This window comes from Mauremys reevesii, linkage group 11, assembly GCF_016161935.1.
Source record: "Mauremys reevesii isolate NIE-2019 linkage group 11, ASM1616193v1, whole genome shotgun sequence".
In the NCBI taxonomy this organism is placed as follows: Eukaryota; Metazoa; Chordata; order Testudines; family Geoemydidae; genus Mauremys; species Mauremys reevesii.
Genome location: NC_052633.1, coordinates 67,993,828 through 68,011,483, shown reverse-complemented (window position 1 = coordinate 68,011,483; position 17,656 = coordinate 67,993,828). Strand labels below are relative to the sequence as shown.

The 17,656-nt window shown below is 42.7% G+C and overlaps 1 protein-coding gene across 10 annotated transcripts in view; it reads right to left on the bottom strand.

The window, feature by feature from the left end:
* The window catches only part of CLASP1 (cytoplasmic linker associated protein 1), a 261,914-nt gene that overhangs the window by 98,510 nt on the left and 145,748 nt on the right, over positions 1-17,656 (bottom strand). For 8 of the 10 annotated variants that reach the window (XM_039493735.1, XM_039493738.1, XM_039493736.1 and 5 more), the window contains 2 exons: positions 6,552-6,659; positions 1,764-1,931 (listed from right to left, as the gene is read on the bottom strand). In XM_039493735.1, coding sequence (XP_039349669.1) covers positions 1,764-1,931; positions 6,552-6,659 — 276 coding nt within the window. Of the gene's footprint in view, positions 1-1,763; positions 1,932-3,681; positions 3,709-6,551; positions 6,660-17,656 lie in introns of all 10 variants that reach the window. The other 2 variants (XM_039493734.1, XM_039493743.1) reach the window with 1 other exon arrangement.

Below are 17,656 nucleotides of genomic sequence, written 5' to 3'. Positions count from 1 at the left end.
CAAACAAATGTTCTTGCTTTATACAGTGTCCAGTTTTTTTTAAAGGTCCAATAAAGCTGCAGAGTTTCTGCATTTGAGTATTAAACCAACACAAAACTCAAAAAACACCTTGATCCCAACAACAGCCCAAAAGAACAGGCTTCAACCATCAGCCCAGAAGGAAAGAAAAGACTGACAGATTTGATAGCATCCTCACACTCCCAAGGAACGAGCACTGAGGCTTTTTGCAGGGGAGACATATAATAGTGATGGGGTATAAGTTACCCTTTTATAGGAAATTCTCCAAGGCTCCCAAAATTCACTTGAATGCACACAACCCAAGAGTGATTTATGCAAAATAAATTCCCTTTAGATAATAAGGACTGTTTCAAAATAGTCCATGTAACATCATTATCAGCATAAACAGAAACATGATGGTAATATCAGAGTTTGTTTCATTTTTACGGACAACACTAGTTTGCAGAATGACACTAGAATAGTTAACTTTAGTAAGTAAGGGGGCAGCTTGGATTTTAAAAACACTAAACAATATATTTATACAGATGTAATAAGAATAGATAATATCAGAGGAGAAGAAATTTGAATTTTGCAAAATATTCACCATAAATAATGTAAAATGTAATGGATCATAATTCAGGATATGCTCTTAGAGAGACCTCCTAAGATCATTTCAATAAATCTGAACTATAAATAAATAAAGAGTACTTCTATGTTGACATCTAATATGCTATAAACTGAGCAGTGGGCTTAAATTTAAAAGATGATGGCTGAAATCCTAGCCCTATTGAAGCCAAAGGCAAAATCTCTCATTTACTTCAATGAGGCTACAATTTCACACAATGAGTTTAACTGCAACTTCTTATAAGTGCTCTAAAACTATTTTATCTTTTTTTAAATGAAAAAAACATTTCTAAGAATTTATTTTCCCATGTAAACTTTGGTTAATTTCTGCAAATACTCATATTTTATATCAAAGTCATTAGCGGCAATAAGTAATTTTTGGCTTATCCACAGAACATATACAGAGAATCATTTCTTCTTTCATTCAAAAGGACGGCTGTGTTTGTGAACATCTCTGGAATACTTGTTCAATTAATTTAAACCAAATTAGAGAGATCACTGGTAAATTTGAAAATAAAAGTCCATGCAGAATATTTATACAACAGCTAATGAGTCTCCACGTAGGACAAAAATATTTGTGAGCAAAACACTTCGCACGTGAATCTAAATGCAACCTAATAAAAGACTCCAGGATGTATGAGGTGATGCACATAAACTGTCCAGCGTGCCATATTACAAAAACAGGTCACAATCCTGCAAGGTGCTGAGTGCCCTCTGACTTCAATCAGTTCCCAGGGATTTCAGTCAGAGAGTGTTCAGCATTTCACAGGAATTGCTCAGCTCCTCACAAGACTGGGCTATACAGTTTTATTTAAGCGTGAGATTCTTGCACGGTGGGCTTTGCCCTTCACTAATTCTTTCTTCATCCTGATTCAGAAACAACAAAGATGATGCCACAATTTTGAACAGAAGGCACCATACGCTCTTTTGACCCACTCTGAAAACAGAGATCACATGGAAAATTAAAATGACATTTTAAAAACCGAATCACTAATAATGTTTCCTCACATTGAAATTAATGTAATGCTTTAAGGATTCAAAAGCGCATGACGGTAAAATGCAGTCACGTCGATTCCTTGTTAGCATGAATAACCTTCCCTTGAGCAAGCTGGTCGAGATGTCACGTCGGTGAGAATTCTTACCTAGTCCTATTCTGTTGGGGCTTGTCTCTCGGCTGCATCCCTGGCTTCGAGGGATCTTGCTGCGTTTTTCTGAGGATGATGGCACTGGTGGGACTCTAGCTGTTCCACTGGTCAGGCCGCCGTACACACTTCCCAACAGCTTGCCAGGAGAACTAGACCGGCTGCCAGCTACAAAGGAACCAGAAGTAAGGAAGCACGATAAATCTTCTGGACAATTCAAAATAGGGATTTTAAACACTTTTAAACGGGCCTGGAATAAAGAGGGCTCCATCTAAGAGACTGATCCAAAGCCTGCTGAAGTTAATGGAAGGCTTTCCGTGGGCTTTGGCTCTAAGGTGACCAGACAGCAAGTGAGTAAAATCAGGATGGGGTGGGGGGTAATAGGCGCCTATAGAAGAAAATGCCCCAAATACCAGGACTGTCCCTATAAAATACGGACATCTGGTCACTCTATTTGGCTCAGGCCCTACACAATACACAACTCAACAACTGGGCCTGTGGTATTCAGCCTGCCTGACCAAAGCAGCTAAAGAACAAATTTTTACATAAAATAATCCAGTGGGGAAAAATTAAGAACCCCATCTCTACAACAGAATTTTGGTAGATTATGATGATAAATGACCCAATCATATATAGCCTGTGGATACGTCACCGCAGCTGGTCATAACAAACATTTACTTTGTATATGTGTTTGACTGGTTCAAATTAAATTGCTTAGCTGTAAGTTTGCAGCTGGGTGAACTATTTGTAAGGCCAATTTTGCCTGTTCTTGTCTGTTTGAATTGTCCATGAACATATCACATTTTTCTAGACTCTGATCTGTGCAAACAGACTACTGACCAAGATTTAGTCACACAATGTATTCAAGCTGTTCATTAGTTAACATTTGAAATCTGAGCTGCATTTGGCATTTCTGACTAGACACATGGTCCCCAGGGTATGTTTCTGTTGCCTGGTTGGATCTAAGAAACTCACAGAATCAAATTTTTGGCGGGAATACTCACATTTTCAAATTCAAAGTTTATTCTCCCTGATGTTTGCTTAAAGCTAAGCACAAAGGATTTTAAAAGAACTGGGCTTGGGACCCTTTTTGCTTCCTTAGCTGTATAAAGATGACCTTGAAAATATGCTGTTGCTGTGAGCTCTACTGTCAATAAATTTGTTTGCTAAAATATCCAGGGAAAGTACCTCTGAAAGGGGTCCAAACAGTCAAACAAATATAACATTTTGAACAATATTCATCAGTGGTTGTTTTTAAATATTCACCCAGCTCTAATAATTTCCAGCAGAAGATTCATTCACACATAACTAATAATAGATGAGATAGAAATTGATCTGGAGTCTTTAGTCTAAAAATTTACACAACTTTATTAGTTGATAGAATAATATTTTAACCATCAGAGTTACATTATAAACTTACCTGCCCTTTCCTATTCTCTGCAGGTGACATTTTGCAAATATTGAAGCTCTCCAGTCACGTATCCCCCACCACTACAACATATAGCACTGGGAGTGCGCCAAAGCTCTGAACACATGTACCTTCCCTTTTACACTAATGCAGCACTCTAAAGGCCAAATACTCCTAGTTACACTGGTGTGATTCCACTTTAAAGGTGTTGAATTGATATAGAACAATTTGGCACCTAGGGTTTAAATCACAGGATCTTCTTCGCAATTCCTACAGTAACTTCACAAAGGGGTGCTCTCATTACACAGAAAGTGTGTTTATCACATTAGTTATCGTGGAAAAGCTAAAGTGATCACAATACAAATCTGACATTTTGATTTTATTTTCATGCCTTTTCAACCTCCCACAGTGCATAAGGGGGTGGGGCATCCTAGACATTGAAATAGTTAACAACTGTGAACAAGAGAGCACATCAGAAAGAGAGTGTGAGAAACAGAAAATGTTTCTTACCACCAGCAGGATTAGCTGATCTGGATCCTTGTTTATGAGAGCAGACGAAAGGACAGGCAAAAAGTGGATTAAAAGACAGTAAGACAATACGGCGTTCAGCATGCATTATGTTATACATAATATGAACTGATTTATTTGCAGGCATACATTGCTCCTAAGCCTCTGCAAAATACAGCGAGTTAATGTGCAGATAAGCAGTTGGGCCCAACTTGCGTACATTTTTCCATTGCCACTTAATTTCCCTAGTCTCATAAATTTCTTTGAGTGAAACCAATCATCTATGGTGGGTCAAAGTCTCCTGGATTTACAGCTGGGCTACTCTGAAAAAGGCAACAAGGTTGCCCTGCACATGAGTCAGAGGAGAATTTGGCCCTGTATCTATATTACATTTGCACTCTAGAGTGGTTTACTTCATGCAGAGGTTGGCCTAAGAGATGGTGTTCAGATCCGGGGTTAGTCTGGCATTGGGATTTGATGCCAAACTAGGGTTAGGGATTGGGTTTAGATTTGACTGCCCTGAAGCTGCACAAGCCATTCCTGAGAGATTTCAGCACCAAATGGGAGAAACCTTGAGAGATCAGCTGCTCTAATAAGATTTCCACCATCTTGAACTGAAATCCTTCTTGAGATATTTCAGCTTCATCTGAACTGGAATCAGGAAAAAGGCCATTTCCTGCTTGGACTGGACATGGATCCAAACCCACTGCAGTGGGTTTGGATCCAGGCATCCAAATCCCAGCCTATCACTACCACAGTATGAAGGTGTTCAGGACTTAGACTCATAGACTCTAAGGTCAGAAGGGACCATTATGATCATCTAGTCTGACCTCCTGCACAACGCAGGCCACAGAATCCTACCCATCCACTTCTATAACAAACCCCTAACCTATGTCTGAGTTATTGAAGTCTTCAAATTGTGGTTTGAAGACCTCAAGCTGCAGAGAATCCTCCAGCAAGTGGCTCATGCCCCACGCTGCAGAGGAAGGCGAAAAATCTCCAAGGCCTCTGCCAATCTGCCTTGGAGGAAAATTCCTTCCCGACCCCAAATATGGCGATCAGTTAAACCCTGAGCATGTGGGCAAGACTCACCCGCCAGCACCCAGGAAAGAATTCTCTGCAGTAACTCAGATCCCGTCCCATCTAACATCCCATCACAGACCACTGGGCATACTTAACTGCTGATAATCAAAGATCAATTGCCAAAATTAATTGCCAAAATTAGGCTATCCCATCATACCATCCCTTCCAGAGGTCTTCTGTATGAAACCATCTCTAATAGAATGACTTTAAAACTGTTCCCTCTTCCCTTTAGCCCAGGGGTGGGCAAACTTTTTGGCCCAAGGGCCATATCTGGGAATAGAAATTCTATGGTGGGCCATTAATGCTCACAAAATTGGGGTTGGGGTGCAGGAGGGGGTGAAGGCTCTGGTTGGGGGTGTGGGCTCCAGGGTGGGGCCAGAAATGAGGAGATCAGGATGCGGGAGGGGGCTCTGGGCTGGGGCAGGCGAATAGGGTGCTTGGGCTCCAGCTGAGGGCTCTTGGGAGGGGCTGGGCATGAGGAGTTTGGGGTGCAGGCAGCTGCTCTGGGCCAGGACCAAGGGGTTTGGAGGGTGGGAGGGGGGTCAAGGCTGGGGTTGGGGGTTGGCATGCAGGGAGAGGCTCAGGGGTGCAGGCTCCAGGTGGCGCTCACTTCAAGCAGCTCCCGGAAGCAGCAGCCATGTACCCAATCCGGCTCCTATGTGGAGCTGCGGCCAGGCAGCTCTGCACGCTGCCCCGTCTGCAGGCACCGCCCCTACAGCTCCCATTGGCTGTAGTTCCCGGCCAATGGGAGCTTTGGAAGCGGTGCTTGGGGTGGGGGCAGCATGCAGAGCGGAGCCCCTTGGCTGCCCCTACACATAGGAGCCGGAGCAGGGCCATGCTGTTGCTTCCGGAAGCAGCGTAGAGAAGCCTCCGACCCTGCTCCCCGGCTGGAGAGCCAGAGCGGGGCAAGCCCCAGACCCTGCTCCCCAGCGGGAGCTTGAGGGACGGCTTAAAACGGCTGGCTGTAGTTTGCCCACCCCTGCTCTGGCCTGACATTCAGTGAAGATGTGACACCATGAACAGAGCAGACATTTTTCAGTGAGGCTGCAAAGCAAGACAAGTGCTCATAACAAAGAGTACTCTTCCCACCCTCCCATGCAAACTTAAGTCTATGAAGAGGCACTTCTCTCCTTGGGAACATACTCCCCATATGCAAACCTCCTGAGCCCTAGGTCAAAATTCTCCTCCCACACCCATATGGCAGATATTCTGCTCTCCCTTCATGGGGGAACCATGCCATGTAAGGAAACCAGAACTTCAGAGCCAGGATATGCCATGTGGATCAGACAGCACAACTTTTTTCCTATATCTATGCAGGAGAGATAGCAACCCCTCCCATTTTACACATTAACTTAGACAGCTCATGCTTAACACATATGGAGACAAGATAATGTAAGCAAGAGAAGCTTGGGAGAACAGGAACCCAACAGACAGTAGCAGGCTGCAGGTACAAGGAAGGTGTCCCACTAGGTAGTACTTTAAGATTTAAGTCCAATATATATTAACTAGTATGATACATAGTAACAAACTTTACATGACTGGAATTTTTCAATTGTGCTGAGCAGAAAACTAGCAATTTCTATGCTTAAGAATTCAAATCTCAGGCACTATTCTTTAACGATGACTTGGACTGTGAGCTCTTTGGGGTTGACCGTCTTTCTGTGATATGTGCATGCAGTGCCTAGCACAATGAGGCCCCATTTTTGGCTGGGGTCACGGCCACAACACAAATAAGAGATAATATTCATAAATATAGCCCCTGCCCCTCCCTTAAAAGAAAGGCTTCTTACGCTGGGACTGTGAAACTACTTTAGCACGGCTGCGGCCTCGGGTATCGGCAGGCGTTGAGGTAACACTTGTGGCACTTCCAGAGCTTTGCCTCCTTGTACGGATCCGACCTGGGGAATGCAAAGAAAAGTGGAATGTTAGCAGCTTGGTTCCAAGGGGAAACTTTGCTGTGGCTTCTAACTTGCTGTCTGTTCTATACTGAATTTTTATTTTTATTTTTGCAACAGTAACAATGATAAGAAGTGAATTCCCTGGAATGGCACTTGCAGTTTAAAATGCAATTAAAATGCTTTTTGACAAGAAAGGAACAAAGTTTCTAATATGGACATAATAGGTGCACCCAGAAAATCTCACATTTGGCCACCAATGCTTTCATACCCCTATCTACACTTGCAAACTGACATGCATCAGTAACAGATTCTGCTGACACCACCTGGCCATGTGTATTTGTCTCAGGTGTGCCCATTATGCTCATGTTGGAAACGTCATCTCTAAGAGTTACCTTGGTGTATATAAATTCAACTTATTTACCCACCAAGTTAGTGCGACTTTAATTGTAATGGAGAGTCCCGTGCGACGCAATTAACACTGTGAGAGAAATCCTGTGCCTGCCCTTTATTTTTTTAAGCAAAGAATTTGTATAAAGTTTCTTGTTCAAAATGCTTTTTATTTCTCCCTCACAGAAATTTTAGCTGGAAAAGACCCATTAGCTTGTTCAGTGCATGTCCCTGCTTGGTCAGAGCTGTTCCCGACAGTATGTTCTTTCTAATTCTTGGACACAATTATGAGTCTTTAGTTGCTGGAAAAGGAATGATGATTAAGACCAATAAACAGAAAACCTCTGTCAGTCCTTTTCAACACCTCAGTTCCCAGCCAAACTTGAAACAGTCCTGGGATTGATGCCAGTACCAACACTGCATTCAGAGAACAAGTTCAAGTTTCAGGCATGATAATCAGAGGAAATAAAGAGACATATAAAAGATTACACATTCTGGACAATGTCATCCACTGATCACATAAGTCTGTCTCCACTGTTGTTGTTACAGAACATTTACACGGCACCATAAATGTAACTGGTGCATTACAAACACAGATAGATGCACATTTCCTGTGAGACAAGACAAATGCACACAGGACAATGCAGAGGTTGGCAGTTTGGGACTGACTGAACAGATTGACAGCTATGTTTTTTCTGTCAGAACTCTCACAACACTGGTAACATGGCTGGAAAACACTTCTGATAAACCTGTCACACTGTATTTCTAACAGGAAACTTCAATTTCAGAGGAAAAACAAACATAAGAACGGGTTCTCATTTGCATGGGAAGTGAGAAACATGGGCTGAAGCTGAACTTAGAACACATGTATTTTCAGTGTCCCATTTTAAAAACATTAGCTAAGTAGGCTTCGGAATTTATAGAGATTCTCCCATTGAAAAAATATTTCTAGCCTTGGCACAGTAGAAATCCTGGGCCAGATTCTCTACAGCATTGCAGCCCCTAAGCACTGCTCAGGAAAAGGGGCCAATATCCAATCACCACTGCCCAGAAGAGAGTTCGCTGTGGTGGGAATTGTCTGCTGGGTGTAAATATGGTGATTCGGGTCTTTATCTGCTGCCTTGCTCTCTATCTAGCATAGGAGGAGATGTGTCAGCAAGGAGTAGGGGACATGGCAGAACTCTGCTGTGCTATCCCTTTCCTGGTGCAAATTCCATTAAAGAGCGAACGTCAGCGGTGGAACTTACAGCTGCCTCGCAGCAGCTTGGAGAATCACATGGCTGGGACTAGCCCCAGCTCCCTGTCACTTCCTCTGCTCCCAGCAGAGCTCCAGAGGAAGAGAATATCTAGCTCCATATGTTCCCGGCCTCACTGTGGCAAATTCTATGCTGACTTCCATCCCCCTGATCTCGGTGGGTTTGCACAATTTGTGCAGAATTTGGCACGCAGGCTGTGCTCTATTTCTAGACTTCAGCAGCAGCAGCTGTACTATGTGTGAAGAAAAAAAAAGTATGGGTGACACAGGCCCATATCGTACCTTAGGAGGTGGCAACTCTATACAAGAGTTTAATCTGTTCTATCTCATCCTCCAAACTTCAAGATACAGATGAAAATACTGAGCATTGTACGAAGTACCGGATGATAAGCTGAAATTCAAAGTCTAAACTAACGGATTTCATGGGGAAGTATCATCAGTAACCTGTATGTGCTAGATGTCAGCCTGCCCTGACAGCACGGATAAGATGGGAGAAGTCTGAAATTTTCCTGTTGCGCGCACTCCCCCGCTTTTTTCGGTTTGAGGTCCCAGAACTTTTCTGTCCCTCCTGTGTCCGATAAAGGGAGAAATGAATTTCGTAAACAGCAGAAGGAAATCGGAACTAATTGTAATGAACAATTGTTCTACATTTATAAAACACAAGGCTAAACTCCAAGACATCGAGATCTTCCTGCAGAGGAACCAAGGCATCATTTTTCTTTTTAAATGCCAGCCCTGTTAAGTAGGAGGGAAAGAGTCAGAGGAACAGAACACAAATGTCAAAATAAATCAACGCATGCTTGTTTCCAGTCATGCTAATAAAGCATTCAGGCCCTATCCAATGCCTTTTGAAGTTAATGGAAAGACTTCAATTGACTTCTCTGGGCTTTGAATCAGAGCATCGAAGTAAAAGTCTGCCTTCTGTTTTGCTTGGCAGATCTCAACACTGATACCTGGTCTTTCTACCAGGCACAAAATTCTTCCTGAATTCAATGGGGGTTCCTCATATGTTGAGGGAGAGATATCAGCACTGAGAATGGCTACCTTGCTCTGAGAGAAGAGTTTTATCCTTATTTTAGTAATAGGATTTAAATGTTCTCATCCTTTTAAACAGGCACTGTATTTTTAACTGAGTATGTAACTGGGATTGAAAGACAAGCAGATGTCCCACCACCATGCAAGTGAGATTGGGGTTACCTAATCCACAAATGTATGGCATTCTCCCCATTTCCATATGCTTGCCTTACATGGTGCAGGCCCAGCAACTGAAGAGAACTAAATTAATTTCAAGCATTGCAGAGTTGTGACTCCCAGTATAACATGATGCTATCCCATCTTTATTCCATGATACTGTGCCATTATATGAAAGCACTGAAAACTCACCACCCATTGATACACAATGATATATGGGTGGATATAGCATAATGTTGTGATAACAAGTCACTCTGGGATTACTTTGTCCCAGACCATACACAAATAAAGGGAACAACTGAAGGGGCAAATTCTCTCAATAACCCTTAGGGCCAAATTCTTCCCTCAGTTACAAGGAGAAAATGGCCTTCAATGTCTCTAAAACTTTTCTATGGAAGCATGTGAAATGGCAGAACACTTAACACAGAGGTTGCCCAGTGATGGCTTGTGCCCTTCTGGAATAATGAGTTCAGCAAAATTCAAACATCTGAAAACTGGGAAATACACAGTGAAGTTAAAGACTCACGCAACCTTAACTCTGGAGCTGACAATGGCCACTGGGAATGATCTCCATGCACACTAGCTGGATTCCCTGTGTTATGTATCACTGCAGTAAATGGTGGAGGAAGAAGTTGGAGCAGCTTGGAAGAGCTGGGCTTGTGACATGAGACCATCTGGCTCTGAGTCTCCCGCAGGTAATTATCAAAAGAAAGAGGTACCGGTGGGCCTTGCGGTTCCAGTCTGCCTCGTTTCAATACAGAATTGTGTAGGTGGTGTCAGTAGCAGGGCACTGGGGGCTTCTTGCCATGGGTGTTGTGAGTAGTGAGGTGGGATATGAGAGCAGTCTGTGGATTTAATGATGGATATGGGAAAGTATAGGATTAGGTGCTATCCTGTGAGCTAGTGTGACCGGTTGGGAAAGGGTATAAAGCAGTGGTTACACTTTACCAGGGTGGTATTCTGTCTGGGGAGCAGGCTGAGTGTTCAAGCACAGGGCACATGCAGTAGCACCTGTCCATTAGTGAAAAGGCCAAGTGGGAGTGTGCATGTTGGTGGGGCACCACCGAAAGAGAGCAGAGTGAAGGTTGTGGGGGCATTTCCCTTAACTCTGTACTTCCTGGTTTTCAGACGTGTGAGTTGAAGAGGAGCAGGGTCCCCAAGATCCCAGAAAGCACAGTGGGCAGGGACAGAGGTTCAGAGCACTGCAGAGGGGTAGGGCTCCCCCAGATCACAGCATACACATGGAAGGGGAGAATTCAGGGCTAGCAAACCCCTCCACTCCTAAACTCCCATCTTCCTCTGCTACCTCTCACATTCTCCAACCCCTCAAGTCTTCTCCTCCCCGAATCCCTCCTCTCTTCCCCTTTACCTAAGCCCTCCAACCCATCCCTCCCCTTCCACCCATTTCCATTTATCCTCCCCCACAATACCCCCATCCTTTGCTGCAGACCCAGACCCATCTTCCTCTACTACCACCTACCCTTGCACCACCTACACCCCTTCCCTCACAGTCAGCATTCACATACGCAATTTATTTTCTTTTCAAAAAATAGTTTCAGCACCTTCTGAATATTCTGCTGTACTCAGATTACATTTCTGAAAAATAAAAGAAAATAATAATAAACTAACTAAGAAAACAAACCCTTCATGTCGTTATATAATGCCTGCACCTGTAATATTCACTCCATGCATCTGAAGAAGTGAGGTGTTTTTTTTCTTTTTTTAACCCACAAAAGCTTATGCCCAAATAAATTGGTTAGTCTTTAAGGTGCCACCGGACTCCTTGTTGTTTTTGTAAAACAAACCCAAACACCCTGACATAGGCAGATTTTCCTCTACAGTTTACACTTCATTCTCAGATTTCTGCCCAGGGTGCATTTCAGAATTCAAACTTGCTAGAATCTGTGAATTTAATAAAATGCAGGGTTTTTTCCTGGGGCTGTATCACGGGTGACCTGTGTCACGTATACCTGTTCTCGACTCCTAAGGCCAGTCTCAGCATTGTGTTCTTGGTGTTCTTGAGCATGCCACCCCCACCCAGAGGGGCAAGGTTCCCCAGATCCTGGCTCATATGGGGGGAAAGAGAGAGGGGCTTAGACACCCCCAGAACCTGGGTCACAGGAGGTGGGGGCAGTTAAGGAGGGGTCAAACACACACAGATGAGCAGGGGCCCTTAGATCCTGGCATGCAAACATGGGGGCAGGGAGCTGGGCTCAGACACCTCCGGGAGAAGGGACCCCCAGATCCCAGAGGGTGAGGAGTTCAGACATTCCCTGATAGGAAAGTTCCCTCCAGAACCTGGCTCACACGATGAGGAGCAGGGAAGGGGTGTGTGTGGGGGGGTAATCACCCTTCCCTCCCTCCACTCCCCCCCCCCCCCAAGAAAGGGAATGTGGGACTTACAGGCACATCTGCTCCTATTCTCCCCCAGTCCCCCATCACTCCCCCCCTTTCCCAATGTCCTCCCATCTCGTCGCAGTCCCCCCAGTCCCCTCACCTGATCCCAACCCCTCTCCCTCTTTCCCCACTACTTTTCTATCCCAATCACTCTCCCCTCCCAGTGAGCATTTGCTTGCATAGTTTCTTTTCAAAAAATGGTTTCAAGCAACTTTCATTGCTCTATACTCCGATTATACTTCCCCAAACTAAAAACTTTGACAGAGGCAGACTGGCACAATACACCTGCTGTTTTTACTCCAGATTTCTGCACTGGATTGGACTGGAACTCTCAGTGCCCAGTCTGGCTTCAGGTTCAGTAACCATAACATACTCTCAGACCCACTCAAGTGTTGTGATGTAAAGGTAGTTTTCCAGATAGATAGCCTCTCCGCACATGCTCAGTGTAATCCATTAGGCACGTTAGCCCCAGCATGCCTACCTAGAGATGCAAACTGCTTTTCAAATAACATTTTAATCTGAAGTCCCCCAAAGGACTGGTGGGTGCCAGGCACTCTGTTGGGGGTCCCTTGAGCATTTGAGACCCTGGTGCAATGACCTGAGCTCTGGTTTGATCTCTGGCTGTGAGGGGAAAAAAACATGACAGAATGTGTCAACTGTAAGAAAAGTTGCTTTTTCAGGAAGATGTGTTGTGGGAACTCCTTGGCCAAATGGCCTCAAATTTGACAATACCTGGGGCCCCCATGATGCACACCAAATTTCAAAGCAATCTAATTAACTATCTGGCTTTTAGAGCACTTTGAGCAGCTGAACTTTAAATGGAAAGCTGGTCTTAACCTTAACCATGAATGCTCTCTCCAAAGTTATGGTCTCTGACTTTTAACAGTTACAAGTCTATCTATTTATCTTTAGCCAGGGCGTTTAATCTTACAGATCACATACCGAACGCTTTCAAGCTCCTGCTCCGCGAATGACTGCTGAAGATTCTAAACCTTTCCCATCCCCCCAAACACTGAATAATGAGTTAGCTCAGCAACCTGCACAATGAATGGATTTAAACGAGAGAGATGTGTGCAGAAGCCTTTCCCACCCTCTAGCCCAAACAGCTGTTGCCGAGCTGGTGCAATAGATGTCACAAACACGGCACCCCAAAACACAAGGCTTATGTAAATCAGAAACAAAGATGATCACATGGAAATAAAAATCATTATTTCATTAGGTCGCTGCAAGCAGGCTTGACTGAGATGGAACACAACCTAGAGGGATTCTGGGATAATTCATACATTATTAACTCACCTCTGGAATACTATTGTTTCCTTATGGTTATAGATAGATAGATAGATAGATAGATAGACAGACAGACAGACAGACAGAGACAGCATACGGAAACAATAGTATCCCAAAGTTGAGTTCACACACACACACACACACACACGATTTTTAAATTAGTCTGTAGGATTTAGCCACATTTTCCCATTACAAATAATGGAAAATAGATCTAAATCCTTTGGCTTGCTATGAAAATCTCAAGTACATATGATAGCTTGTAAGACATATTGCACTATTACAGTAACAGAAAGCATTTTTCTAAGGTCTCTGAGTAACCTGCAAGGAAGATGCTGTATCCTAGAATCCACAGTCCAATTGTGCTGCCTCTGACTATAAGCCACTTTCTCTACTGAGTCATTATATCCCAGCCGGAATAATGAATTTCATGCAGCACTTACTAGAAAAATGCATCAAATCCAAACAATGAATAGATACTTCCCAAAAGGCAGGGCAAAAAGAGCCCAGGAAGCTGCCTTTTTTCCCCTGGCTTTGTTTTCATATCAATTCAAACTGCAGAGGCAATGAGTCATAATTTGTAATCACCAATTTTTCTGATCCTCTCCAAAAGAATTACTGTAGCTCAATGGCAATGTTACTGTAAAGAGAACAGATAAAGGAAATGCTCAGGCTATTTTCTAGGAATCATAAAATGCAGGCATAAAAATTTGCCCTTGGTTGAGACTTGACCCATGACACCAGATTCTGCTCTCGGTACAGAAAGCTCTTCCTTTGTGTTCAGTAGTTTTAAAGACAAAAAAGTCCTGGTAATTTTAAAAACAGACACAGTCAATGAACCATGCCCAAGTTCAGGTTTGTAACAAATGCAGAACCTTGGTAAATTGAAATAGCTAGATCAGGCAGATATATTTCTAAGATATTATCTAAATAATCCACCATAATTTCATTGACTTCAGTGGAGTGGCATCAGATTTACAAAGACATAACTGTGATCAGAATCTGGCCCAATGTCTCAAGCCAGAAATAACTTTATTCATTTATGGATATAAACATGATATATTAAAAACACTTAAGTTGGCCATTTTCATGTATTCACACACTGACATAAACAAAAGGATTTCTTCTGAACAATTCTTATCCTCAAGGGCTTCATCATGTAAGGTTCTGAGCTCCTTTTGTTAGATAATGAGCACCTTCAACTCCCGTTGGATGCAGAGGGAGGTAGAAGTGCATGGTACCTTGAGGATCTAGCCTGTATGCTCTACTGTGAAGGAGAGTTCTTTTAGTGCACTGTCTGAAAATGAATAAAAATAAATCCATAATACAGTTTAATCAACTCAGCGCTTTTGGAAAAAGATAACAACAATCACACGTTAGCAACTGATATGAACCCGGACGATAACTGATGTTCTCTCTGTGTGAGATCACATATCTACGCGAGCGGGCCAATTCTCCTTCACTCAATGGTTTGAGTATTAGCCTGCTAAACCCAGGGTTGTGAGTTCAATCCTTGAGGGAGCCATTTGGGGATTGGTCCTGCTTTGAGCAGGGGGTTGGACTAGATGATCTTCTGAGGTCCCTTCCAACCCTAATAATCTATGATTCTATGTGATGAAAAAGATTTAAAAAAAAACGTCTGTAGCAGGTTCTGAGAATCATTTAACTGATTCACCACTAGATGGCATCTGTGCCCATCTACTGGTAAAAAAAAAAAAAAGCTTAAGGGTTATCAACTATATAGTTATTCATATAAATGAGTTTACAATGAGCATCAATATGGATTCCAGCCACATCTAGCAGAAGTCCTTTTTACAAACGTAAGGGCCACCAGATTTTGCCAGTTTTATTCATGCTAAGAAGTGCCTTATCATGCAAGCAAATCTCAATGCATCCAAGGTTATCAACAGACTTTATGCTGAAAATGTAGGATCTCCAGAGTACAAAGAGTTGAATGAACCACATCACGACAATGCTACGGTGCTGCTTTGCTTAAATAATTAGGCAAAATAAAGTACATTTTCCTGGAAACCAAATAACCAGATTGCCAAAAGTGTGACATGGGTCGCGCCCACAGACCAAAATAGGAAAGAAATCCGTCATCTAAGTATCTCTGTTTCAGCTACAATATTCATTCAGATTTATGGACAAATCTGAAAGCCCTTACTCAGGCTAAAGCACGAACTCCATCGGAGTGCTGTGAAAGGAAAGATAGCAGGACAGAGGAGGGACGACGTCTTCTTGTACTTTGTGCTTCTCCGAGTGCTCTGTTGAGGCTCAATAAACAGTATTTATCACTCACCTGACCACTCTGTATGAACTTGAGAGATTAACAAACACACTAAACAATTACGGGTTTTTGGTTTTTTTTTCCAAGTGGACAAAATTCATATAGTCATATGTCATTCTCTTCCCTTTATGGGAGAGGTTAGTCTTTAGTGTCTGAAGGGTTATGTTTGTGCTCACTTTGGAAATATGGCAAAAAGGGCAAGGGAAAGTACAGTCCTTTCTTTAACAGAAAATCTGTTTCAAAACTGGAGTCACTAGGTTTCACGACAATACAGGGGCAGAAGGATAAGCAAAGTTCCTGGATGTATATGTAAATATAGTCATGGGTAATCAGTTACTGTCTTTTTAAGACATGTGGAACACTGAGATAAATCCAGGCTCTCTTACTGCAGTCACTTGTTTGCAAAATACATTTAAAGGTTAACTAGGATGAAAATCAGACCCCTTATAAAAGGAGATATCCAGGTAGTGCAGATAGAGACATAATAAATGTACAAATTTATTTCTAGCGTCAGATTACCCTGTAAAATATGTGCTGTAAAATATGTGCTAATGCCCACTTCGGGAAAACCACAATCAAATCGAGGACATGTGGTTATCTGTGGGCCTGGGGAGGGAAGGAAGGTTATTTGGAAAGATTATTTCTTCCCTGATCATTGGTTTAAAAAAAAAAAAAGAAAAGACAAACATGTTCCCTTCACAGTATGTTAAAAATTACATAAGGTCAGATTCTGATCTCTGTTATAATGGCATAAATCCAAAGAAAGCCTCATTGACTAGAATGTAGTTACTCCATATTTACACCTTGTAATCGAATTCTGAATTTGGCCCACACAGATTAACTGCATCAGTTCAAAGCATTTTTTAACATGAAACTTAACTGCTAGTTTCTGGATAGGAACAAATCACACTACTTTGAAGCCAAGAGCTGCAAGTAATTTGTTTGCTCCCAGCCCCGTGGTTTCTGTAAGATGTGTGAGCTTGTGCTTAGAATGACTTCAAAATTCCTATAAACGTCTGAGGAGAAGTCATTATACTGTACTATAATAATACTTTTATTTGAAAAAATTGTACTAGTCTGGATGACTGCTGGACTACTAAAGATATTGAAAACTGCAACGTCTGCCCAAAGAGGGGCAGAACTCATCCCATCTGAGCTTCCCAACTTCGAAACAATACACCAATCCACAATCTATTTGGAAATTTAGAGCTGTTAGCAGAGCCTAATGTATTGCAGGTTCTGAACCACCAGTCCCTCTCCAGGGATAGTAGTACAGAAATCTTAACAGTGTTTGCACAGCAAGCTCAGAATTTGTTTCTCCGTGGAATGTAACTGGAAAGTTACCTCGGGAAAGTTTCTACACAGCCATGGCCAGTTATTTGGATCATAGTAACTATTTGTATAGCTCTACAAAGCCTTTCTGTAACCTTTCTGCATAGACACCTCCCAGTGAAGAGCAAGGGAGCTACACAGTCAAAAGGGCTGCAGGAGTAGGTACTAACTGGATTTAGGCCCAATTCACCTTTGTGCAGATGGACAGCCCAAGACATAAGTTGGGCATAGGCCCTGTGACGGCTTTCAGCACATGGTACATTACAAGCATGGTGCTTTACAGAGCTAGCCAGGCAACAGTGTTTTTTAAATCTATGGCTGATATTCAGCTTTTAACATGCACTTATGTAACTGGCATATCCCACTTCGGGCTTTCTCCTAATCTAAGATATTGGTTCTGAGAAGACTACACGTATACTTCATGAGCACTACTGCACTGCAAAGGTCAATCTACATTGCACAGGAAAACTTGGCGATTCTAAAATAGCTGCTTAGAGGTGACCTAAAAAATGAGTTTCTATCTTTTCTGATACGTAAAGAGAACCCCAAAGGGGGAACTGTTCAGAACAAAGAGGCCGGGGTGGGTGGGTGTTAAATTTTACATTTGAAATATGAAGAATATAATAAAGTTTTGCATTCCATGTTTTTGTCTCCAGAGTCTCCTCCAGCAAAAACAGTCTAGATAAGGACTGATATTCTAATAAGGAAAAAACCAAAACAGTAAATGAACTTCAAATTGCCGAAGCCCTGAGCCATGGTGGGGGTGTGTGTGCGTAGCTCGAAGCCCCAAGCTTAAGGTAGGGGGTGGCAATTTTTTTGAGGGGGCGGAGAGGAGGGAGGAGGACCACCCCAATTATTTTT